Below are 26593 nucleotides of genomic sequence, written 5' to 3'. Positions count from 1 at the left end.
TTCAGAGCAGCTAAATGTAGGACAGCCCTGGAAAACCCAGAGTGAGAAGATGGAGATATTGAAGGGTTTGCTGTTCCAGGGCAAACACAGGGATGGATAGTGGGGAGGAGAAGGCCCCAACAGGTCTTGCTATTTGGGCAACACCCATGCCAGGGAGATGGAGCCGAGGCCCGTAAATGGTGCCAGCAGACCCTGCTCCTGTGCTTCTCGGAAACACATTGCTAACCTTGAAAATCCCAGAGAGTGGCAGGAATCCCCAGAAAGACAAGTTAAGATTCCTGTGCCAAACAGTCCTATGACACTCATCCCCCAACCCTTCTTTACCGCTTTTCCCTGATGCCTGCTCCAGCAGAAGGCAATTTTTAATTAAACCAGATATCAGCCTTTTTCCAGAGTTTTTTCAGACATGGAGGAGAAAAGGAAAGTTCCATGAGAGTTATTGGATGTTCTTGATTCAATTTCTACTTTTGTCTTTAAGATCGTAGCGAACATCACCCCAACTGTCAGCAAAGATAGCTCAGGATAAATCTGCCATCACTGTAGCACTGCTGTATTCGATTCGTGTCTGCCGCTGCCCTGTGGACCCTCTCTCTCACAGTCTCCCTTTTAACGTACAAAACCACCACAAAATCCCCTCCCCAAACCTCCAAGGCGCTGGCAAAATTAAAGCCCAGGAGGCATAAGAGCCCCTACAAACTTGAACAAGCTAGATTTTTATCCTGTCAATATGCTTCTCTCGGTTGTGGTGATGAAACAGCACTGCTTTACCATGCAGGATTTTAGGAGAACTGAGGGAGAAAGAATAACTGGTGCAAGCACACAGCCAATTTACAGCCACCAGTTGCATTACTGTTATGAAAAAAAAACCCCACACAATAATCAAGCTTTAAAATAGAAGGTATAAGCTTACATAGCTGGCTTGAAAATCCAAATGTCTGGTTTTTTTTAACTGAAGAATGATGGCTACAAGTGATCAGTCCCCACCAGTAATTTTTTTTGGCCAGTCAGCCAGCCAAGCTAACAACATGAACAACCATGGCACAAACCAGGGCTAGCGGGACTTACCAGACTGAGCAGAGCACAGCACCAACAGGACTGGTCCCAGGCTCTATAGACAGGCACCCACTCCTGCATATTTCCTGAGAAAATAGTAAGAGCCTCCCCAAAACCACTACCCTCTTGCCACACCCCTGCTTGCAGGCACACCCTCAGAGTTAGCATCCTCCTGCCCTGGCTTTGAGATCCCTTATCCACAGCACCCCATACTCTGTCCTGCCAATCCAGCCAGCTGCTCCCTCCCACACCTTCAGCCATCGCCTCCTGCCCCTTCATTCCCAATTTTAAGCCTTCGTGCGGGGTTGGCCAGCCCCTTGGCCAGCTCTCTTCTGCTCTCCTTGGCCAGGTGACTCCCATCTCTCCCACCTGAGAGGGCTCTGGTGGTAAAAGCCCAATCACTGTCATTGGTGCCAGCTGCATGAGCAGGCTCTGACCTGCAAGGCCCTTCACTCCTTCTCAAGCCCTTTCCCTGGCTGGCAGGATCAAGGGGAAAACCACCTGCCCCCATGCCTTTGACCAGGGCCACAAAGCCCCTCATGACCTTTCCTGGTCTCCCCTAGCAGTGCTGTGGTGCACCCCCTGCATGGTCACCCTTCCCCACACCAGGCAGACAAAAGCTCAAAAGCGTCAGCCCAGGGAGGATGACAAGAGTGATGGAGATGGGGAAGGACTGAGGATCTGGTTTCTGACCACGGGGTGCACAGGGAAGGAAGCATTTCCAGCTGCAGACAGGCCTGGCCCTTGCAAGGGTCAGCCCCAGGGCCAACCAGCTGCTCTGGCCACAGCTGGACAGGCCAGATGTGGGCAGAGCAGTGGTAACTGCCCAGTCTTTAGTCAACAGCAGCTTTGTTTAAGGCCTGACTCATAGCTCGGGTGGTTACTGTGGCAAACTCTCACTCTTTACATCACTATGCTGTGGTGGGCGAAGCCCCCAGCCACAGGACAGAGCCATGGGGCTGCAATCCCTGCCCTCCCCAGGCCTCCATCCCCATCCCAAGGGCAGGTTGACCCACTTGCCCCGGACCAGGGAACCAGCCCACACCAGTGGAGAGCAAGGCTCCTTGGCCCCAGGAACTTGAAGATGAGAAAGCTTAGGCTCAATGTTTTTTCCCCATTAAATACAAAATGCCACCAGGACATTCAAATACTAAAACACAGACTAACTGGGTGGTATTAGTTTCTACTGCTTTGTCTTCCAGGGGCAAGTTTCAGTCTATTTAACTTCTGTTATTCTCCCTCCTGAACAGTTTTCTGGGATAAAATCTTACTTTGATAGGAAGTGGAACAAGTTGCAGTCAATATGATTTATTGTTTTCAACTATCCTCATGATAAATACATATTTTACAGAATTACAGGGGGGGGGGGGGCGGAAATTATCGGGAATGGTTAGAGACATCTCCCTCATTAAAGACAGCAGATCTGCTGTCTTGGCATGTTACTATCGTTAAGCAATACTGCGACAGTTTGTAGGGGCCTTAGAACAGTGTGTCTTGTGCTAAAGACAAAGCTGCTGTCCAGTTCTGCCAGTTCTCAGATCACTGGTAACAGCTGCAGACTCCTGCGCTTGCCCCATGACCGTTCCTTTTAACTGTTGGAAATCAACAGACTATTAAAGGGAATCAACTCCAATATGTTGCTTTTTTTCCCAAATGAAAAATTTCTCAGCTCAATAATAGTAAAACTCTTCAAATACATTTATTCGTCACCAATGAAAATACTGTACAATACCCAAGAAAAGGGGCGGGGGAAGGCAACGTGTTAAGACTGGCTTTCATCAATGTCTTTGTCTGGATCCACCTCTGCAGCTTCACTCTCCTGTTGCTGTTTCTTCCAGAGTTTAGCCATAGCAAGCAGTTTGAGATTAGGCTGATTGGCAGTATCTTCTGGGAAAATATAATCATAGTATTCCTCCCAGCCAGCATCAGACTAGAGAAAAAAAAAAAATACCACAAAGCAAGTTTAATTTGCATGTTAATGTTAGCTATTAGAAGGTGCTTCTGATAAGCGTAACAGTGAGATAAAAAATCAGTGTTTGTTAGGCCATCCACAGCAGCTGAAAGGGAGTAAGACAGTACTAATTCTGCTGTGCGTAAGAGCAGGCAGATTTGATGAACAGCCTGGCTACAGCTGCCCAAAGTTAAGAAACAAACACTACCTGCATACTACTACCTAAAGCTATTTTGATTTGTCTATGGTAGGAGTTGAAAGTAAAGGTAGCTCGACCATTTAGTATGAGTATTTCACTCTGAATCAACTGCCCACCTAGCCTGATGAAGAGCAGGGAGCTCAGCAGCGTGTGTTTCAGGCCAGTGCTTTTTTTCCAATTACTGCAGTAAAATTGGTATGTGGCTATAGCATCATCACAGCCGACTCTGTTTCGTGTACCAGACCCCAGCACAAAGCCACCAAGGATTCAGAGTGACTACCTGCATCATTTTTCCTCTTACCCCATCTTCAGCCTGCAGTTTTCTCCTCTTCTTTATTTTTTCAGGCATTAGTTTATCTATCCTCTCTTTAGTGGTATCGGTTCCAAACTCCTCTTCAAAGTTTTTCCAAGATTCCAGAAGCATGACTCTTTCCTCTTTCTCCTCACAGTTTCGCATTGCCTTATTAGCCTCTTCATAAATCTGCCGGCATCTTGACAAACTCTCCTCCCTTCCCGCAGATAGCTCAAACTGCGCAAAGCTGATCCATACCTGTGGTGAAAGCAAATCAAAATCAAGTTGAAACCTCCACTCTGCAGTCTGATAGCTAAGCGATAGTTTAAAAAAACAAAGCAGCCAAAAAAGCAAATGTCAATGCAAGTCTAAAGTACTTTTTCGTAAGCAGACACCTAGAATGTTCGTGTTTGTTTCGCATGTGTGACATTTGCCTCGCTTTGCCAAGACAGAATATTAACAAGAGCCACGCTGACAAATTTCTTGCAGTTGTTCCAGGTCATGATAAATCCGTCTGAATTTAGTCAGACGACAGCACCAAACTACACTGGAAAAATCACAACTACTTTTTCCTTGCAACGTTTTTGCAACTAAAATTCCAAAACTACTCAGCAGGAAGATGGCTGCTTGTAAACCTTCTGCAAAGCCTTCTTTCATGTAAGGTACGCCTGTTGTTACACATAATTTAGAAATTTCTTTCCTCTTTTCAGGGCACAGAAATGGTACTGAACTTAGGTTCACTGTTGATCTGAAAAAGCCACACAGTCAATGCAGTAAAGTGTTTCCATCCACCATGGACCCGGTCCAAGAGCAGTTCTGTGTTTCGGGTATCCATACCTACCTTAACATGCTGTGTCCGCTGAAGTAATCTGCGGTAAAGGTTTCTTGTTTTCTCATACTCTTCTTGCTCAATTTCAAAGTCAATGTAGGATTTCCAAAGAACCTGCAGAAGAGAAGTCTCCCATTATGTTCATAGCACACTGAGATAATGGAAAGCAAAAGAAAGAAAAAAAGAGGAGCAGCACAGATAAACCTGAAATGTCTCTGGAAGAAGTTTCGGAGATCCGAGTTATTTATTGACTGTACAAGCTAGGATTTCGACTAAGCAATATCCAATCTTGTGCACATAACCCATTTAGCTTACTCCTGTAAGCATGTTTCTCCTTCCATGTTCTGTCACAGGTTTTACCTGTGTACCCTGCTAAGCAACAGATGCTAAATTAATGAGGCACAGGCTAAGCCACCACAGTAAGCAGTTCTGTTCAAGCTGGTAGATAATTTACATTTTAATTAGCCACACTGTGTAACAAATACCTTAAAATTGTGCCAATTGTAAAGTTCATCTACCCCCTTACCTCTGGCATGTCTAGCCGGGGCTGGCTAATAGCCAACTCATATATTGCACGGGCTCTATCAATATCACCAAGAATGGTCTCTAGTTCAGCAAATTTAATCCATGATGTGCAGTTTTCCGGTGCAAACTCCAGGAATTTTTCATACAGCTTTCGGCAACGATCAAATTCTCGCAACTGTAACTCCAATTCAATATAACCTTTAAAGAGTTTGTTTTTTGGACATTTACCTATGGATGTCCCCTGTTAATCGAAAAAAAAAAAAAACCAAACAAAAAAACAGTTAAAGATCTTGCAAGGAAAAAAAACCCACTGTTTTCTAAATATCTGTTTACGCTTCCAATATTTGAGCTAAGACTCATTTTTGAGCAGACTTTGTTTTTTAAGATTCTGGTAAGGTCCAGTATGAAATCCAAACAATGTCTGCAAAAGGAGTCTGCATCCATAAACATCAACAAAACCTCTGAAAGCAGAAAACCTTCTAACTTGCTACACTTTTACGTAACATGGATTCCCCATGAAGTATTAGCTGAAACTCACCCTGGCTCATTAAATGAACATTTCATCTTGCATCAAGAACTGAAGAAAGCATAGTACCAGTTTGTACCAGTCTTCCAGGTAAGCATTTCCCAAGTATCTTATAAAACAAATTATATCAAGAGAAACTGTCTCCTGGACCATCACTGCTATTCATCATTGCTTAGAGAATTGTCCATGCTCCCTGCCTGCTCAGTTATGGTAACGAATAGATGGAGAATAATGTTTTAAAAAATACTTCATTTTTTATATGCTTCAGCATCTGAAGAAAACTGTTTGTCCTAAGGCACTGTGCCAGTCTGTGAGAAAGCAGTTTCTGATTCTTTAATTTGGGAATCCTTTAAAGCAAGTGTTAAGAATACACATATCTGAGACAGGTATGTAGTGAACTTCACTCTGAGTCACTTCTGTAGACAAGTATTATTTATTAATCACTACTGCCTCTGTTCCCTCAAGCTAATATGAATTAAGTAATTTGAGATTAAATTCCCTTACTAGAATTCTCCTGCACAACTTCCCTACACATTGATTATCCTGGTACTTATTAAATACGGAGGAAACCACCACTTGGGAATGTCAATTTGGTCGCCATTATGACCCTCCAGCTCTACAAATGCCTTTTCTATTTCAAATATGCTCAGTTCTTCCCCACACACCTTCCACTACTATTTTCTTAAGCAGCACAGGGTCCAGCTGATCTCCTGCCTCCAAGCCCCAGCATCTCTCAGACCCTGGGGAAACGAAGAACCCACAGTCGATGTGCAGCCAGTGAAAATAAAGCAGAGCACGGTGCTGTCTGCATGCTGATGGGAGCTTCAGCATCAGGAGCTGGACCTTCACTTCCGCACGGTGACAGTGCGGGACCCTCACCTCAGGACAGGAGCAAGGCTTCTGGCCAAAGAGGTGGCTCAAAGTCAACTCATTGCAAAAGAAGGAAAGAAACCACTTGCCAAATCTGGGTCCAGTCCAAAAAAGTATTATGGCTGCAGGAGCAAAATCTGGTTTCCAAAATAAGAAAAAGGTGACCTACTAAAAAAAAAAAGCCTGTCAGAGAAATTAAACAACAACAAGGAAAAAGACCAAAAGACCAGCCTAAAAGAAACCCAGGAAACTTTGTATTTCTAGATAGGCAAAAGCACCTTTTCCAGAATCTACTGTAATATTTACCCCTAAAAAAGAAGGCAGCCAGAAGCAGGGTGCTGACTGGTGACTATGCTAATGTTGAGCGATGGTATCTTAAACCAAGCTAGAACAGCAGCACGCTTTAGGACAGACGGTTGTCTTCGCCTGTAGGGAGACAGTAACAGTCTCACGGGGGACTTAACCCCTCCGCTTCATTTTTTTCTGGTCACGGGCAGGAGGCCAGCTGAAGAGACAGAGCTCTACCAGCACACTGGGGGCAGACTTGGTCCAGTGTCAGCTACAGAAGGCCATTCACGTCTATGCTCTTATCACTGCTGTGCCATGGGTTTGGTGGAAACCCCATCAATTTCCTCTCTGAAGTCAAACCACCTCAACTGCTACCAACATTATCTTTCTTTCAAAATTCCTAATGCTATCACTGAGCTTCTTTAGAATATCTGAACTGAAGGGAAGGAAAGTTTTTGATTTCAGAAGGTTTTGCTGCCAAGATGTACTCCATTGTTCTCTGACATGCTGACATTCACACAGTGAATTTGCACAGAAGCCCTTGAGCCTGTCCGAAGTCCTCATGATTGCTTCTGTCAGCAACCTGGTCTCTGGGACTCACACACCCTATTTGGCAGGTCTTAATTACTGACAGTCAAAAACCCCTATTTATTTAAAATGCTTTTTAAAATGCTATTGTTAGTACAAGTATCATTTAAACAAATCAGCAGCAGTTAAAAATTTCCAAGTGCACTAAGCCGATTTGGGTACTCTTGCATTCAGATGTGTGTTTTTGTCAGCTGAAATGAGAAAGCTGCATTCATTTCTGTCCGTGGCTAATTCATCATACCAAACTAGTTTCTTTTTAAATCACAGATGACAGTGAAAACTGGTCCCTGCAGACTTCTCGGATGCTTTGCTTAAGTGGATTAAAGCAGCAATTTACAAAGGACAATTTAAGATCTTTTAATGCCATTCCCTTGTTACTACTAGCTAGTAAAGTCAATTACGGAATTAATAAAAGCTTACCAAAGCTCTTCTGGCAAGTGGAAGATTTTTCTGGCGTATTTCAAATTGTGCATACAGCAGCCACATTTTGGCAAATGTAAACTAAAAGAAAAAGAACAATGTGATGCTTAGGCTGGAAGCTTAGTAAATAATACTGCATATGTTCTTAAAAAAATAATCATTCTGTCTACACAAGATGTTACTGCTACTGCAGTTAACTCATGTGATCTCAGCGTTTCCCACTGAAAAGTGGAGAGTTCATAACCCAAAACATGCTCTCTAGAACAGGACAATATACTCCACCATGGATGAAAGCAAAAATGGCCAGGACAGAAGTCTTCTCAAACAAAAAAATGGTTACCAATTGATTGGTAAAATATCGACTATCACTGAATCAATGAACAGCTAATCAACTCTTCATAATTACAGACTAATTCTAATCTACAGAGTTGATATTCAGATGACATGATTAATGACTAACTAGAAAAGGAAGTTCATGAACTAAGATTTCTTGACACTCCAAAGCAATGCTGATTAGTTGTTTTCAGGATTACTCCACGTGGATATTTTAGTTAAAGCTCACTGGTGAACAAAAAAAACCCAAACCCAGTCTTGAAGACTGACTGTAATGGGTAATAGACACCCAAAAGATGGTTTATCAGATGCACCTCCCTCAGCCAGGACCGTGCAGAAAGTTAGAAACAGTTGCTATAAAAGGTGGTAACCCCATATAAAATACAGCAACAAGTATTCTGCAGAGACTAGAAGCAACTCAGCTGAGAGCAGCTATAAAAGGACCAACCTGAGGAAGAAAACAAGTAAAGAACAGATAAAAGTTCTTCCCTGCTGCTTAATAGTAGTGGACTACCCTCTGACTATGTGTTATTTCAGCTTCTTAGAGCATACTTCGTAATCTGAAAATACTGGAGAAAACCCTGCATTGCATCTGTATGAGGAAATCTGACATCAGTGTGTGGCCTATTTCCCATCGATGATGCAAATTACAGCTATGTAACACCTTAGCTTAGAAAAAAATGATCAATTTTGGAAGATGGACATTACAAGAAATGGGAAGGGATATTTAAAGTCCTGAGCAGAGTCTTCATGGATGTGCTAGTAGCCACCTGAACCCTGGGGGGAAGAAAACTAAAGGATATTATCTTAGGAATTGTAATCCAAGACTCAATACAAACTGCTGAAGGAGCCGTACCTTCTTGTGGGGAATGAGCTCAACACATGCTTGATACACTTGTCTGGTTCGCTCTGCATCCTGTAAGAACAGGCAAAACTAAATACTTTGTTCACTGCTAAGATTGCACTACATTTTGAAATGTGCAATGATTGCAAAACTCCAGAACAGTAATTTTAAGTCAAGTTGTTTACAGTTATGTATACTTAAGACACAAATGTACTTATCTACTTAGTGTGCACAATTCAAAGATGGTAACTTCCAACAATCAGTAGAAGTCATCTTTTCAAAACAAGATTCAGCATTAAGAATTACACAATAAAACCAGGACTGTCCCCATTTTGGGGACAAAAGAAGTCTGTTTAACAGACACTGAATAAGTGTACTGCACTACAATTTTATGAAATAAAGAGCAGCTATAATGTCACATGACTGATAACAGAAGAAATACTTCGCCTCCAACAGCCACTACAGCAAGAATTTGACTGCTTCACAGAACAACTTCACAAATAGTCTTGTTAAATATAAAACTTTTTCAGAAGTTCAGTTAATGGCCCAAATTCAGATTAGGCTAGAAAGACCTACTCCTGCTTTTATTATTAGCATGTTTCTGGAAGAATTGGACTGAACTTGAAATATTTTTTCCCCCTATGTATGGGAGGGAAAAATGAAGGGGAAGAAGACCCCTCCTACTTAAATAGCAAATCCTGTAGCTAGTTACACAAAAGAAGTAAGACTTTGTATTTTTAGTCCTCAGTTTTTGTATTAGAGTATCTGTAGCTATTTAATATAAGGGAAATATTTGGGAAGGAAAGAAAAAAACCTGAGTTCTTACTACTTGCCTTTGCCTCCAGCTCTTCATATAATGCATAGTTAATCCAAAGATAGATGTATCTTTTCCAGTGTCTTTTCTCTTGAATTGGGGGAACATTGGCGATGGCTCGTTCATACACTTCTCGGACAGTCTCAGCATCTGCATCACTTTCAACTAACCTCAGGTAGTCAAACCATGCATCATAATTATGTGGATTGGCCTTCCAGAAAGATGGGAGCGGGGAAATGGGAAAGAAACTTCAGCAACTCAAAATAACAGACTCTGTTCCTTTACTTACAGTTTTTACCCAGAATTTCTCCTTTAAAATAGAACATTGGAATATTAATGAAAACAGTTAGTCTCAGGTATGCCTAAGGTAGAGTTATTCGGTTAAAGTAAATTTCTTTCTTTCTTTCTATTTTACCTACAAACATTCTTAAAGTGAAGGCAAACAAACTGAACTGTGAGAAGGGAAGAGGAAATTATAAAACATGCAGTAGTCAGTGAATAGTAGGTAGGTGTGGCACACCTACTTTCTCACAAGAAGATATTTACACACAGGTGAGGTGTCCTGTAACAGTTACTGCATAACAGAAGTGAAGAAGTCAGTCACAACCTAACTGCACTATCCCCTAAGATGACTGTGAAGGGTACTGAGCTCTGAGTTCAATCAACGACTTTGGCTCTACAATCTACATTAGAACGCAGACACAAAAAACAGTATTGTTCTCTCCCTCATGAATAGAATTCTGCCTCCAAAAAGAACAGTATTCTCTTGGTGTTTTTGTGGACTGAGTATCAAGGCTAATGTAAAACTCATCAGCCTTCACACCACGAGATGCTCACGTACCTTAAACAGTAGCTGGACACACAATGAGCCCAGAGGATGTCTGTAATACATACCTTCACTTCCTCTTCATACTGGAATCTCCTCTTGCTGACAATGATGTCTTCAATTCCCCTTCTGTCTCCAAACTTCTTCTCAAAGATGGTGTAATTCTTGAAGAGATTTTGAGCGTCCTGTTTTGGAATTCTATCCAAGGCATATTTGTAGATCACCCGTACTCTTTCAAACTGAAAATATTTAATAACGTTTAAGTAATATTTACAAAGTTGCTTCTGTCCTCCCCCACAATTCATCAATAAGCTTTTGTCAATATTTAACAGAATACAGAATCAGAGAATATCTCAATGTAAATGATTTTTTTAGGACTAGCACAGATCGCTCTGAAGAGTAAACTTTGGAAAAAAAAAACAAACACACGAACTAAAAAATTTTGTAAATACCAAATGCCACCACCTCTTATTCATTTACAGGTTTGGAATATTTAAAATATTTCTAAGAGGACGTGGTTTTGGGTTCACAGCATGTTTTCAATTCCTTAGTGGCCTGAGCACTTTAAAGACACCGCCTGGGAAAAACGTGGCTAATTCATTTTTTTATCATGCAGGCCTACAACCTCACAGAAACCTAAAAATCTGAGCATATGTATTTGATCAGGGTAAACTATTCTCAGGCTTGGCAGATTCGGTGACCACCTTTTTTAGAACAGATTTCCTTGATGTCACCAAAGGCAAACACAAGCAAGAAATCACCTCCTTAACTCAGACTACAGTAATAATATCTCATAAGGTGTTGAAAAACACAAGTATTACAGTGAATGTTAAGTAGCCTTGAGTTTGATATTCAAGAAGAAATCTTGTGGGCATGGCTGGTATTAGTCTGATGTATTATCAAGAAGGTCTTACTTCTTTCTGGTTCTCCTCAAATTTTGCGAAAGCCACATATAAGTGCTCATCCATATGCTCTTCTCCAAAGAACTCCACTGCCCTCTCGTATACTTTCCTTGCGTGAGCAAAGTAACTGTGCTTCTCTTCAAAGCGGGCATACTTGATCCAGTTCTTGACATCAGGATGAACAATAACAAGTAGAGCATGTTAAGGAACGAGTGGCCGAACTGGACATTTCAAACTGCATTCTTCCCAGTGACTACAGGGTCACGGACTGTACGAAACAAGTCCAAGGATGGCATATGCAAAAAAAGCACCTGGGAAGAAGACACAAAACAGCTCTAAGCCTGCAAACACTTTGTGCCTTACAAGGATCTTCAAGAAAAATTAAAAAGGGATACAAATCAGGCAAGGGTCAGGAAGAGGTTTAAGGAGGAGAAATTTGGAACAAATGATGACTGCAAAAAAGCTGGAAGCATGAGTCCTGTTAAATATACCCTGTCGTGGCAGGATGTACATTCACCTTACCGAATTTGGAGGCATGTACTAAGCATGCCGTCCCTCAGCCTGGTGGCTTACTCCCAACACACCACAGTAAAAAGGTGCACAGAGACACAGATGGAGATAGAATAGATAACAAAGAACTGAAGACTGCAGGCCTAAACTTGGGCAGGTGTTGCAAAGCACTAAAAAGGATATATCTCTCATAAATGGTACGTGCCCTGTCCACCTCCTTGTATCTCAGCTCAAAGTTAATGTAGGAATGCCAAGCTTGCTCCTCTGGCTGCCACTCCATCCAACGTTCAAACACCTGACGTGATCCAGCAACATTTCCCAACATCTCTTCCATGTAAGTATACTTGTACCTTAGAAAACAAGACCAAGTTCTTACAATCACATAGCAAACACATAAATTACAAGGAGTTTTTGAATCCTTAATAAGAGCATTGCTGAGATTTCTTCACCTATTCCCCACTATTCCCCACTTGCACCCCAGATACGCCTACAGATACTGCTGTGATTGGCAGCACCCTGGCACACAAACATCCTTCTCTCCCCACACTCTTACCACTTGCAGAGTACAAAACCTTTCCAAAACTTAAGCCTTCCTCTTTTTTTCAGACTAGCCTGAAGACTTGGAGAAACAGAAAACAATGAACTCTTACCAAAACAGAAAAATGATCTGTGGTTTTTGGGAGCAGAAGCAATGCCCCATCCCCTGCAAACGTACCAGAACTGGTTCACCCTGGGGAGGGTGGTAATGGCTCGATCCCAAATGTTTCGGGCATGATTAACCTGGCGGTTCTTCATTTCCATTTCTGCGTATTTCAGCCAGAGCGTGACATTTCTGTAGTCTACATCTAAAGCACGCTCGTAAATGGAACGGGCTCTGGAAAGCAAAGAGAAGTAAGTTGCATATGTTATGTGCCTCCAAGACTTTGATGGTGTTTGCCAACATGTGTCTTAGAAGGTTTATAAGAGATGTCTGCAGCTGCCTCATAATTACCTCTGTATTTCTTTCAGGCTTTCCTCCCATTGTGCGTACTTTATCCAGTTACTGATAACAGTCCTGTTTTTTCTTATGTTATCTTCAAAAGTCTGAGGAGAAAATTATTTCTGTAAGCAAGAAATCCCTCTGTGCAGACCAGTCTTGTTATAAATGGCCTACGGAGTATTATTATTGGAGTGAATTCTAAATGTCTTACACCCATGCAGATTTAGTAACAAATCATACTCAGTACAACGCTTTCAAAAATTGCATAACAGATCAGCTAGAAGCACAGATCATCATACAGAATAGGACTAAACTCAAGTTCCTGAAATACTGATGGAATAATAACTGACAGCATTAAAATCTTACTTTTTTTTTTTTTCAGATCTCCTGCTTAATGTTTCAATAGCAACATTACCTGGACAGATGGAACCCAGTCATTGCAGACAACCCTGACTATACTTGGATGCACCAGGACGAGTTTATTCACTTCGACCTGTATGTATCATTGCTCTAAATTTTTCTTCAAAGAAAGATGCCTTACTCTTATTCCTTGGATTTAATACACTGGCATGAAATGTGCTAGACAAATTTCCCTGTTCAGTGCAAAGGTGAGGGCACCTTCAGTCTTGTGTTTGGCTATTGTCAGGATCAATGCTACTGGCATTTAACATGTGGCTAAACATAGCTTAACACCACAGTGTTAATGTGATGGCTCGTTACTGCCATTCATATTCGAGATGAAAAAAGGTAATTTTAAACATTGTTTTGCAGTCCTGTGGTGTTGATCATCTGACTCCAGTTGCTCTGCATGTGCCCGAGCGAGGTACACGAGCACCCGGCACAATAAGGCTCAACGTCTTCACAAGGAGTCCTAGCCACTACTATGTCAAGGATGGAAATGAACTCCTGCTCAGGGCGGAGTACGGGGATGCTGTGTTGTGCTACAACAGTCACCGGTTTTGAACATATGCATATATGCTTTGGGGAATGACAGCCCTAGTTTATGCTCGCTGTATCTAAAAAAATTGCCAAGCGTTGAAAACATTTGAAGTTCCCTGTTGGGTATATGCTTGCTTTGCTGATCCAGGACAGCAATCATCAAAGGAAAAAGCAAAACAAAACCATAAACAAGTATGCACAAACAAAGGAATTCTTTTAAATAAAGAAGGAAAAATTATACCTGAAATCTCACATGCAAACAGTCAAGTTTCAAGATTATCATCAAACATAACCACGATTAGGGTAGAAAGTCATGCTCTAAAGTGTGCCAAATAGTACTGTAATTGTACAGAACAAAAATATCACTTGCAAACACACGCTGTCTTTTTTAAACAGTTGAGGTGGAAAAAACACCAGCATTACCGTAAAGCTTACTAATGTTCTGTCGTGCTGACTAGCCAGTTACCCGTGGTGATGAAAAATCTGTATATAAACTACACACATAATTACCCTTGCAATGCTCAGAACATACTAAACAAGGTCACACGTAACATGTTGTGTACTACCACATTCTATGCTAAACAACGTATGTTTAACTTAGAATTTTTGCACGAAAGTAGCATTTTGCAATGGAAACGTTAGGGGTTTTTTAGGAATTGGAAAATCCACAAATAATATCAATCACATCTTGCTTAAATTAAAAAATAGTACAATTTTAGTGCTGTATATGAGCATCACGATTACAATTTTTATTTTTTGCTTTTACCTTCCTTTTCCGGAGTTTATAGTCATTTAACTCTTCAACATCTGTGATCTTCTGTTGAGGCGGCGGTGGAAGAAGTTCAAGTTCTCTCTCTTTTGCTTCTCTTAAAAGCTGTTCCGCTGTGATCTGAACTTCCGCAGGCGCTTTATTTTTCACCTGTGAAGTAACGGGGCTTGATTCGCACTTTCCCCTTCTAACGCACAACTGAAAAGGGCCCCCCGCGATTAGCTCACTGCGGCGGCTCACCACGCTCGGCAGGGGCCGCAGCAGGACCCGCCGACCCCCGGGGATGGACGCGGGCCTTCTCGCCAGCACCGGCCCCCGCCCACCCCGTGAGGAGCGGCAAAGCCTCCCCGGGCGGCGGGCGGAGCGGGCCCCGCTCGGCTCTGGGCACCGCCGCGCCACCGCGAAGCTCACCGGGCGCTTCCCCTGCTTCCCGCAGGCCGCGGGCGCGCCGCCGCTCGCCTGGCCCGGCGGGGAGCGGCGGGGCCAGGCCGCTCCGGAGCGCCCGGCGCTGCTCCGAGGACCGCGGCCCGGCGAGGGCGGGCGGGCGCTCGCCGCCCCGACCACCCTCCCCACCCCCGGCCGCCGGCCCACCGCCTTCCGAGCACCTTCGCCACTTTGGGAATCCGCTGCTTCCCGGCCGCCGTAGACGCCATCTTGCCGCCTCTCCGCGCAGGCCCCTCCCTGTCACCTCTGACCTCACGCAGCGCCGGCGCGCGTCGTTGCTAGGGTAACGGCGGCGCGTCCCGACGCCGGCAGCGGAGCGGGAGCTGTTCAGTTCGTCTCTCGGTTTGTCTGTCGGTCCCTGGCCGCTCCGTCAGCGCCGCGGAAGGGGACTCCCCGCCGCCCCGGGAGGAAGGTGAGTGCGCAGCGCAGCTGGAGAGCCCACGCCCCGAACTCTTCGCCGTGCGCCCGGCCGGCGCCCCCTGGCGGCTCGGCGGGCGAGGCAAGGCTTCGCCTGCCGGCGGGGGCCGCGGGCTGGCGGGCGAGCGCTTGGCGCCCGGGGTCGGGGGAGCGGCGGGCGGGAGAACGGTCAGCGTGCCCGGTACGGTGCGGGAGGGCCGCGCTGCCGAGGCGGGCCTGAGGGGTGCTAACAGCGTGGGCCTTAAGCGCCTGTCCCGCCCCTGCCGCCTTCGGTCCTGTCAGGGGAGGGAGCTCTGCTGGGCGCCCGCGGCCGGCAGCCTTCCTCCGGCACACCTGGGCTGTAAAATCGGGGTCCGGCCCCCTGCCCCGGGCTGCTCGGGGGTGGGGAGGGGCGCCGCGCTGATCCCCGCTGCTGGGGGGTGCCGTGAGCCCTGGGCCTGCTGCGGCGGAGGGGTGAGACTTCTTCAGTGCAGTCACTTAAACGATTGGACACGGACCTGTGGCAGAGTGTTTCCCTCAGCTGAAGCAGTCCCGACCCTAGGCTTGAATTCGTTAACTACGTTTTAAAGTTCCTGTTTATTTTGATACGTGGAGTTGACATTAATAAAAAATAACCAACTATTTTAGTAGTCTGGCAGTTTGCCGCTTCTTCATGAAATGTGTAAGTGGCCGTTTTCTTTGCTCGTTTTAAGAATCACCTGTCACTTAGCCCTGGGTAAAGCTGCCTTCCACTCCACTGGAAAGAATATGCCTGTCTTGCAACTTAGGAGGCAGGAGAAGTTGCTTACATAAGCTAGCATTATTTTTTTTCTTTGTACATGTTATTGTTATACTCACTCATAAGTACACCCTAGCCTAGCTAGTTCTTTCTACATAACCGCAATTCGGTTTATTAAGCGCACGAATTAAAACCTGCAGAGGGCATTTTGCCTCAGGCTGGTGCCGGGACCGCTTTGCAAATGTATGTTTGCATGACTGAGACCCCCGGTGTCACCTGTAACAATATCTTGACAGTGTGTGACAGGTGTAGTTGTGCACATGACTCTCGCTGTATTTAAAAGTTACAAAATTCAGGGTTTCATCTATTATCCCATTTTAGTTGGGATCTGTGGGGCCTAATAATTGGACACCATATCTGGGTTTGGAGCCAATGTCAGAAATGTCTGTTGTGTTTGGTAGATTGGTGGAAGTGTTCTGCTCATCTAGGTATGTTGGCTATTTAGACTTTATTTAGTAATGCTATATTTTGCACCAGTATATTTAAGAAATTGCAGAAAGCTGTTGCGTTTGGTCAATTTGTTTTACATTCCTGATTCTTGATTATATCACAACAGGCTACAATATTGAGTATCAACACAGCTGAAAGATAAATGAACTATTAGTTCAGAGTCACAGATGGTCTGAATGCCTGTTGCCTCTATATGTTCTGAAATTGCTAGGCGTGTCAATAAATCACTTGGACCTGGCAAACTCTGTGGATGTGGAACCACGAAATCATTTTTCTTCTGAGCAGGGAAGCTATAGAGAATTTAATTTCTTCTGAAATTTTAAGCATCGCTGCTGACTTAAAAAGAAATCAGGGGAGCTGTTTTGGACAAAACACACTTAGCTCACCTGAAATTGCTGTTTAATGTTACCAGGACTTTCTTATCCTGATTGTTTGCAGCTGATCTTCCCAACTCTGAAGACCTAAGGTTGTTCAGTTTGAAATTGTTAATGATGGGCACTGTTCTGATAGATAGCATGTAAATGCCTGTAAATGAATAAATGTAAAAGCAGTTTGTAGTCTATTAAAAAAAATTATTTCTTGTGCAGCATGTAGAATACATGCGATATGGATGATTGTCTACTGTATTTCTACTTGTGCACTGTTTACATGCTGTATATATATGCAGGCAGTGTGTGTTTTTGTAGAGGTCTACAGGAACTAGGCACTTCAATCCATCTGAATCACGCTTCTTCACAGTTTATATAAAAATCTGTTTCAAGTAACTGTGTTGAACAATGCATTGCAACGGGATCCGCCATAACAACGTTTTCTTTCTTGTTGCAGTCTGCAAGATGACAACAATAACTTCTTCAGGAGGACATACAGAAGTGGTCAGGGCCAGAAGAACAGAATCACGTGATGTTTCAGATATTATCGGCCTCTTCAGCCATTTTACAGAAGTAGTTTTTGGAAGGATTGATGTCATGTACCTTTTGTAAGTAACGGTATTTTTAGGGATGTTGTATTACCTTTCTTGTAGGAAACTTGAAGCAATTATGTTACATTTAAAATGGCAGAAATCATTATGAGCTTGTACACTGTGTGGCATAATGACCTTTCACAAAAAGGGAAAGAAAATCTGCTCCCACATCTCTGCCTCACACATACATGTCTTTGTGCAAACTTGGATCACTGCTGCCAGCATGGTGGATGAGATTTGACTCTATACTAGCTTCCTTTTTATAAAAGTTCGGAAGAAATATTTCTGAGTCATACCTGATGAAACCATCAGATTCCAATGCCTGCTGTCTGCTCCATCTAACAGAATCCTTTTGCCTGTTGGAGTGTGATAGAATTGGAGGGGCAGGGACTAGGGTTTTTAATCACTTTGTGGCCATGACCATTCTGTTTTCTTTTCCTGTGTATGTCTAATCTTTTGCTTCTCTTCCAGTTTCCCCTTAGGGAAAGAAATTGGTTATTTTTTGCTTCTCTGTGTTCTACCTTGGGAGACAGCCTCTATCTGTGATAAAATATGTTTCAATGTGCCTCTTCTTTTCATGTTCTCAAGATACCAAGTATCCTCCATGTTTTGACATGTGTATTCTAGCTGCTTGCATGGCAATGTCCTTAGTGGAAATGGGTGGCTGTAGAAGTCTGCTGTTACCATGTCGTCATCACCAAAAGTAGTGATGAACCTTCTGCGCTTCCTCTTTCTGTGCAATGATGAACAGCAGAGACAGACCGTGTGAAAGGCTGATGGGTTATTTAGGTTTTTTCCACCTGACTTAATGGCAAATGTCTTGGCTGGCAGCGATTTGGGGAAAAAACAGATGTACGAAGAAACATGCAAAGAAGAGGGAGCATTTAAGCCTCGCATATCAAATTCGTAGTATTTGAGGACTTGAAAAATCACGTGCATTGTTATAATGTCAGAATACACTAAATAAATATTTGTTATTGAAGCAATAATGTCAAGCTAGGGTGTGGACAATGAAGTTTTATTGAGGCCTGATCCTGGGAGCACGTTTGAACATGGTTAATTTTGCTATTCTAACAGTCTGAACTAATAGCCAGTCACTTTTCTTTGTGTAGTTTCTTCAACTTCTGCAAAATTAAATTGTTTTCACAGAGAAAAATCAAATCTTGCTTTGACACTCTGCAATGAGAAGAATGAGGTTATAGCCCATGCTGTCTTTCTGGACTATCCAAATTGGAATATCACTGATCAGCATGATTGGGAATTATTCTTACATGAAAACTACATTAACAATAAATGCACTGTAAGTAAATTGTGTGATTTTAGTTTAGTTTTCATTTAAGGTTCAGGTATGAAAAACGTGCATAGGCATCCAAAACCCGTTTTAGGTAGATTTGAGGCATTCAGACTGAAGAAGGTGGTCATCAGATTCATTACTAAACCCATAGGTGCTCAGAAGTTCATGAGTACCTGTGCTGTTGCTGCTACAGTAACTGAAGGAAACTGCGTGTCTGATGCATTGTGCTAGCACTGAGAGCATTGTGAATCATAGCTGTTGCCAATATTTTTCATTCAAAAACCTGTCCAGCTCTGGTGTTATCTAACAGAACATTTACCCGGGAGGTGGAGTCACAGCTCTAAGGCCCTTCTGACTGTAAGGGAACTGGAGTCCTCATTTCTCACCTTTTGGAATAAAATTTTGCTATTTTACGGAACTGCATGCACATTTAACGGTTTCAGAGAAAGAATAACGGACGTGTGTACCCCTGCTTGAAGGATGGTGACTTACACCGGGTAGAGGACCATGCTGACAGGAGCATCTTGGTTCTGGACTGAGCTTCTTTGGTGCTGGTGTGGAGATTGCTGTACTCTGTGCTGTATGGTGGCAGTTTTTCAGACAGGCTCTGCTATCAAATTTATGGATTACTCTTAGGAATTATGGACTAGAAGAGGCACTTAGAAGTTCAGGATTCAAATGTTGCCCATCATTCAGTCCAGCTAGGAACTAGATCCTGTGATTGTTGAGAAAAGATGGAAAATGTTAACCATAAACACTCAAAAGCTAGGCAGCACATGCCAGAATAAGGTCTTGGCAGTACTGAAATTATCTCTAGACAGTTTGTTCATCGGTTTTCCAATGTTGTTCTGGGTGACATTAAGCAATGGCTTGCAGAAAAACTGACAAATACAGCAATTGTATTTGAAAATGCTGTGCGCCATTAAAAGAAACAAAATTGTTACAGCCAAAGGGAATACAGAAAAAAAACACATGTAATTTTCTTGTAATCTGTTTTCTTTGTCACTTGAACAGTACTTTGTGTACAGGCATATTGCAGGCACAACCACTTCATTCACTGTGCAGCTGCAGCTGCTCCTGTTGGATTATGCTGTGCTGTCAGTTCTGCAAGCTCTTCCTCAGGCAGCCTGCTTGACAATGTCTCTTGCAGCAAAGCTGCAGCTGACTTCGGAGTGCAGGGGCATACAAAGAGAAAAGACAAAAAAAAGAGCTTGAGCATGGTAGGAATTACTACTCATACACAAGAGTGAGCAGTACTTTGGAACATTGACAATGAGCAGAACTCTTGTTTTTGTAGAATGGAGATTATTTTCCAAAATAAGTACAGAAGATTTGGTACATGTTTTGTGCTTCTGCACTGACAAAACAAGTAAACCTTTTCTGAGTTATAACTAGATGAGATATCATTGGTTAACTGCAGATTAAATCCACACACATGTGCTTTAGAAAATTGACATCTTCTGAAAATAGAATTTCTTAAAAGTCTAGTTGACAAGTCTTTTCTCCTAGAGCACAGAAATTATAAAATAGCTTAAAGGTCTGAATTAGGAATTGACTTGTGCAGAATTTAATTAGTGAAGATGCTTTACAGGATTGCCTGGTTACCATCACTATTCAGAAGCAGTTACAGGCTAAATCTTGCCTCCTGGGCCTCTTCTTGCACCTCCAGAACAAAACATTCTATTTTTTCCTTCTTCCTTTTTCTTTTGCATTTATAAAACAAACAAATAAGAAAAGTCTGTTTTGTTTTGTTTTTTTAAGAAATGTCTTTTGATGGTTATTCATTACAATAGCTAGTCCATAAACTGCAACCTCTGTTACAATCATCCTTACTCTAAAGTTGCTGAAATTCATTGGTGACTCTAGCTGTGATATTTTAAACTATTCAGAAGACCTCAAGTTTTCGTCTTTAAAACATTTTTTGTAGAAATATTTAATCTACAGGTAGACCTTCATTGACTCAGCATCTGAAATTAATATGCAAGAAGAAACAGCTGAATTAATAGCACTTTCCATTCCAGCACAAGGGTTTTCCTTTGCTAGTGTTTTCCAGGTTAACTGGAGGCATATAAGATAAAGATGTCTTTTACTCTGCCCCATTTCTGCCTGGAGGTTTAAATGTGTCTAATGATGTAATCTTAAGACTTTGTAATTTTTCTTACTTCTTTTAAGAAAAAAAACATTTTAGGAGTATGAGAAGTATGTGAGCTTTTGGTTTTTTTTAAACTTAGAAAGAATGTCTTTATCAGCCAAATGTTAAATTAAATGTTGTTAAGATTTAGTTGTTAATTGTTGTGGTTAAATTAAAATGTTGTTAGTCTGAAATTAATACTGTTAAGTGTGAAACTATGTGTGTATATTGTGGTCAAACAATAGTAAGCTTGAGTGTAAATCCAAAATATTACAGAAGTACAAATTGTGATATTTAAAAAAAAAGTCCTTTAATCACGTAACTTTATCCACACATGCTCTGAAGTTACTTATGTGTGCGAAGCTACTCATTTTGAGTGCATATCATATATATTGGAAAAACAAGTGCATATTAATACTTGGGTTGCCTTAATAAATATTAGCTGCATGGTGTTTAGATTTTCATTCCTCATTTTGTAGCCTTTGAACACGTTGTTCATGCATCTTTTTGTGGCAAAAGAAGAATATGTAGCTGGATGTTCCCAAGAAATTGTTAGGTGAGTTCATGTGTAACTCTCTGTAGTGAAGCATGTGCACTCTCCTACCGTTATTTGGAGAGGCTATGGAATTTAAAAATGCCTCAAGATTATCACTGGATCAAAATTAAATATCTCTCTAAACAGTATCAGAAGATAGTAAAACATTACCTTGTATTAATCAAATGTACACTATTGGCTTTGAAACCAAGCTGTTACAGTTCCAAGAACGCTTCTCAAACAGTGTTAAGGTTTAGCTGTATCTTTGCTGTGATTTTCCACAGAATAGTACTTCAGTTGTAAGAGAGATTGATTTTTCTTTTTCCTAAGTTTTCACGTGTAAAAATCAAAGCGCGTGACTGAGCAGGAAGCTTAAAAAGCTGTAGATGTTTCTGGAATACACTTGTTCTCAGGTGATGTGTTTGGTAGTTTGTTAGCTACAGATTATAAGGTAAGGCTGCAAACTATGCAGTCCAAACAGCACATTATATTATTGTGTTAGCTCAGTCCTCAAATATAACCATTGCTTAGGCTGTTTGGTATAGCTCAGAACCTGCTTACATAAACTGAGTGAATTGCACTTGGTGCTGTTGCTGTTGAATTTACAGTTACTTTGTCATGTCAAGCCAGGTCATCCAGATGCCAGGTCAGAGATCTGCCAGCAGAGTTCTGGCATCTTTAATTTTTCCACCACTGGGGAACTGATATAAAAAGGAGGATGTTTAAAATCTAAGGGTAAGGAAATTAAGAGAGAAAATAACTGGAGAAAAAAATGTATTATATTAAAAGACTAGCTGCTGTATCTGACTGATGGGTGTAATGATTAAGGACTGAATACAATTATGTTATTTGTCCAGGAGAGCTTTTATCACAGTACCAGAACTGCAGTTTATACTGCTCTTCATACCAGCTGATGAGACTTTAGGTAAGAACGTGCCACTATTTTATTCTTAAAATAATGACAACAGTCTCAAATCTCATTATCATTAGTATGCACCATGTTGGTAGGCTTTTTTTGTTTGTTGTTGTTTGTTTGTTTTTTTTTAAATATTGAGAACAGTTACCATTTTCTAAACATGCAGAAAACACAATCTTAAAGTATCCTCTAATGGATATACTTTGTAAAAGAGGTTTATGTGGTTACGGGTTTGCTCCAGCAGTGCATTCAGCAGTCTGTCTATTTCCTGCAATCTTTACATTTGGCAGAAGCAGATAGGACTTCAAACAGGAGTGAAGATCTCAGAAATAAATGCCTACAGGTTTTGTGAAGGTTTCTGGATGAATAGAGTCAAGAGATTGAAATGAGTGCTTGTACCTTGGGAGATGATGACTGATAGGCCACTTGGCACATGTATCTGTATATTCACAAGCACACACATAAATTCATACATGTCAGCCAGGCATCATGCCCATACGTCTGAACCAGTCACATTCGGTACTTTCTTTTATTTAGCGAAGTAAGTACAAGAGGGGGAGAGGACACTTTGGTGAGGGTCAGAAGGGGTGCTGGAGACGTGGAAGGAAGCTAGGACTATTTCTTTTAGAGCGGAGGTACGAAGATGGAGAATGCACATCTTAATCACAGAACAGCATCTGACTTGGAATTTCAGTCCTAAATTCAGACTAATAAACCAAGCATCTACGTAATGTCTGATTTTTGGTTGGAGCTTTCCGTGAAGTGAACTGGAACCTTTTCTGATATGCCATTTTTTAGACATTTTAGTTCCAAGTCATGCTAAAAAGCTCTGTAGTGGTGTGGTACCTGAATAAGGGCTTTTGTCAGACCTACCTTAGCAATGAATGTCAGCTTTCCTTCAGCATAATGAGTCTTGACAAAGAGATTCTCCAGCGACATACAGTTTTGTTTATAAGACTAGTATTTCTGCAGGGATTCAATCCTACCAATTTCTGATTGCTTTGAAGCTTTATTCAGGTTTGGGGTGCTGGATTAATTACAGATTAATCCAGTAACAAATCTTCCACATTCGTAGACTACGGTTATTTCAGCTTCATAGCTTAACTTCAAAGACTTAGAGCACTACGCCATCCGTGGTTTAAGTTCAAACTTCTGTTTTCCTCAAACAGTTTCGCTGATAATTTAAAAAGCTTGCATAATGAAGTTTCTCTGCTGCTCCTAACAGATTTTTGTCGTTCACAGGGCCAGACATGGAAAATGTCTTTGAAAAGGTGACGACAGCGCCAGGTTCAGGAGTGGGTATAAACTTTACGTTGCTTGTGTGCCACAGACATCGGTATCACCCACAGCTGTACATTCGCAAAGCAAGGTAATGCAGCCTCTCCCTCCTTCTTCTATGAGCAGATCTGTCTGGGTTAATTTGAAGAATGTTCTTTTTTTGGTTTACAACTTTGATATCTTAGTGAAGTGGCTATGATTTTCCTTGATAACCTAATTAGGTAGTTCTGTGCTATTTTTAGTCTACTCCATCACAAGATCAATTGCATTTTTTCTAAAACTAGGTTGCTATCTAGAAAGGATACTTTTTTTGTTGGTGGTGGTGATGTTTATTCTGTGAATCTGCTGGCTTAATTGCGTTGCTGCATATTTTAGTGAGTGCATGTAGTTTCCAGGCCTCTTGGAGCATCTTCCAAGTTTTTTTCAATTTTCTTTTGTTATGCCATATTCTGACCAGCTGAGAAAAGTCTAAATAGGAAGGTCTATTATCTAAAAGAAAGAAGAGCAGAGAATCCCTAGTTCTAGTAGTCCTTCAGGCATCGAGAGTAATCCTCTTCTGTACAGTTTTTTTCTGTGTAAGCACTTCATATGCTCACTGTGTTTCAGGGGAGCAACCTGCTCAGTGTTGCTGAGAGAGCTTAAGAAAATAATGGGGTAATACTTTTCCATGTCGTGTTTCAGTGGACACAGTTTGGAGCAGAGACTTTGTGATACACTCATGTAATGTGCCTTTTACATAGCCTCGCTCTTGTTTTGGGATTTGAGTCATAAATGTCATTAAAAATGTTAGACTCTGAATTATTTTTTTTTTCTTCCCTATCGCTCAGCTGCCTGCGGTGTACACCAGGCAGAGCTGCAAGTTTCTCTGGCAGCTTTGTTTACTGAAATGTACCTGTATATTGACTGTTGCCACTCTTGTTTTTTCCTGCCATTTTATTACTCCTGCCTCTGCCAAATCTCAGCTTTCTGTGCTTGTGCCAGCATTGTGTACAGTAAAGGAGAAGTGCAGAGTTTTGGACCCAATGGGGCCTTTTGTTTTTTCTGTGTAGATTGTTGGACCATATATGCTGTCATTGCTGCATAGATGCTTCCCTGTAGTGTGGTTGAAATGTAACTAGCATCTATTGCATTTTGTTTCGCTTGTTTCCCTCTTCACGGTGGGAAGAGTGCATGTAGGGTAATGTTTTATGAGGTAACAATTTTATTCTGCTTGATTCTGGAGTTGCTTTTGTTCATTCTACATGTGAGTGTTGCTGTGTGGTTATGTAGCAGGTTTATGATGAAATAAGCATTTCTGGTCCTTATAGTAGAAACTGAAGTTTAGGGACAAGCACATCACTGGGACGCTGAATCATACAATACCGCTGTGCGTGTGAGTCCGCATCGACCAGTGCTAACGGATTGTGATGCCGCATTAGGCATATCTCTGCCTGGTAAATCCACGGCTGTTTGTTTATGGGTTAATTCATGCTGACATCTCGGACTGGATTCTGACAGAAGCCCATCTCTGATGCTTTACACACATTTGATTTTACCAAATAGGCCTGAAACAAATCTTCAGATTGTGCCCCTTATCCTATTGTTTTAGTCAATGTTTGCAATACCCTATCGCTTGACTTTTGAGCATTAAAAAAAAAAAAAAAGGACCGAGGCCTGACCTTGACCACTTCACACCATCCTGCTGTAGGTCTGGATATTTCAGTATGTTACAAAGTGATCTGCATACTAACTTGAGCTACAATTTTTAGGCTTTTTAGGAGTATTTCATTTGAGTTGTCTACCAGCTGTCAGTATGTGAACGAACCTTAGTATTGAAGTTATCAGTAGGTGAATTATCTCCTGAGGGTTTAAAGTTTTTCCATATGTCTTGATTTCAACTATTATGTTTGTTTTTATTTAATTTGAATCATGTACTTTCTTTTGATGGCCATTGGATATTATCAATAGAAATATTTTTGACACAACTGGAGATGTCACATAGGCCATACTAGCGTTCCACATGAGATACCATCTTACCTGGGTTTTCTGTAGTTTTTTTATGAATAATAAAAATTATTTAATAATAAAAAAAACCCCAAACAAACCAGAAGACTAACGAGGAAGCTGTTTCTTCTCTGAAGTTACACAGGATCTCATGATATAACATTCATATTATAATTTTGTCTATCAGTAGATTCTCTGAGTAAGCTAAATAATGTTTGCAGGAGACGCTTTGCCTTTGCTTTTCCTCTGTATTCACCTTTGTACTTCAGTGGCATCCATAGTAACGTTCAGTGGAACCCTTTAGAGATTTATCTGTGAAAGTTGTCCCCAGCCACCTGCCTAGCAACATGTTCTGGGTCAATGATAGGAGATTAGGGTAATCTCTGTTCCCTCTTCCCTTGCTTACAGAGAGGGGAAAAAAGAAGCTGTAAACTGATACTTTTTTTAACCATTAATTTTGAAGTTATTCTCCATCTGACCTTTATAATGTGAAATGAATCTGTAGTGTGCCAGAACACAGTCCATTAAGCTTTATACTTAAATTTCTTGCTGATATCTCATCTTTAGATCCTGTTATTCTTGGTTTTGTACCATATATGTAAGGGCTCACACATTTGCAGCTCTGCGGAATGCCTTTTCTTGTGCTTGTTTGCACAGCCTAGGACTTTTGTGGTATTCCTGTATTAAAAATCTGTTGTGTTTTGCTGCGTTGTTTTGGATTTTTTAGAAGACTGTGGTGCTGGTGGAAGATACTAAAAATAGAAGAAAATTTAAAATAGTTCTGTTCCAACAGTTTCTAATGTGCAGGGAGATGAATGGGCTTATGTGGAGCCCCACTGACTATCACGAGGTCAGTCTCTACGTACCGTGAGCTGGCAGAGCTGCCGTCTGCGTCTTGATGTGTGGCCTTGCGTCACGTTGTGTTTTACAGAGCAGAACGCTGTAAGGG

At 41.8% G+C, this 26593-nt stretch overlaps 2 protein-coding genes across 3 annotated transcripts in view; one reads left to right on the top strand and one right to left on the bottom strand.

Annotated features, from left to right (window-relative positions):
- Nucleotides 1-2727: 2727 nt before the first annotated feature.
- On the bottom strand, nt 2728-15301 carry CRNKL1 (crooked neck pre-mRNA splicing factor 1). Its single transcript, XM_075413689.1, has 14 exons — nt 15063-15301; nt 14455-14607; nt 12762-12853; nt 12486-12644; nt 11954-12120; nt 11273-11451; nt 10427-10597; nt 9552-9743; nt 8731-8790; nt 7542-7622; nt 4851-5090; nt 4337-4438; nt 3505-3753; nt 2728-2983 (listed from the first exon to the last, which is right to left on the bottom strand). The coding sequence occupies exons 1-14, from the start codon at nt 15108-15110 to the stop codon at nt 2816-2818; spliced, it is 2061 nt and encodes a 686-aa protein (XP_075269804.1). The 5' UTR covers nt 15111-15301; the 3' UTR covers nt 2728-2815.
- The window catches only part of CFAP61 (cilia and flagella associated protein 61), a 119461-nt gene continuing 108022 nt past the window's right edge, over nt 15155-26593 (top strand). For both annotated transcript variants that reach the window (XM_075413688.1, XM_075413687.1), the window contains exons 1-6: nt 15155-15313; nt 17372-17522; nt 18657-18807; nt 21412-21488; nt 22325-22392; nt 23626-23752. In XM_075413688.1, the coding sequence (XP_075269803.1) occupies nt 17380-17522; nt 18657-18807; nt 21412-21488; nt 22325-22392; nt 23626-23752 (566 nt within the window). In that variant the 5' untranslated portion in view covers nt 15155-15313; nt 17372-17379. The remainder of the gene's footprint in view (nt 15314-17371; nt 17523-18656; nt 18808-21411; nt 21489-22324; nt 22393-23625; nt 23753-26593) is intronic.

This window comes from Opisthocomus hoazin, chromosome 2, assembly GCF_030867145.1.
Source record: "Opisthocomus hoazin isolate bOpiHoa1 chromosome 2, bOpiHoa1.hap1, whole genome shotgun sequence".
In the NCBI taxonomy this organism is placed as follows: domain Eukaryota; kingdom Metazoa; phylum Chordata; class Aves; order Opisthocomiformes; family Opisthocomidae; genus Opisthocomus; species Opisthocomus hoazin.
This window is presented reverse-complemented; position numbering and strand designations above follow the sequence as displayed.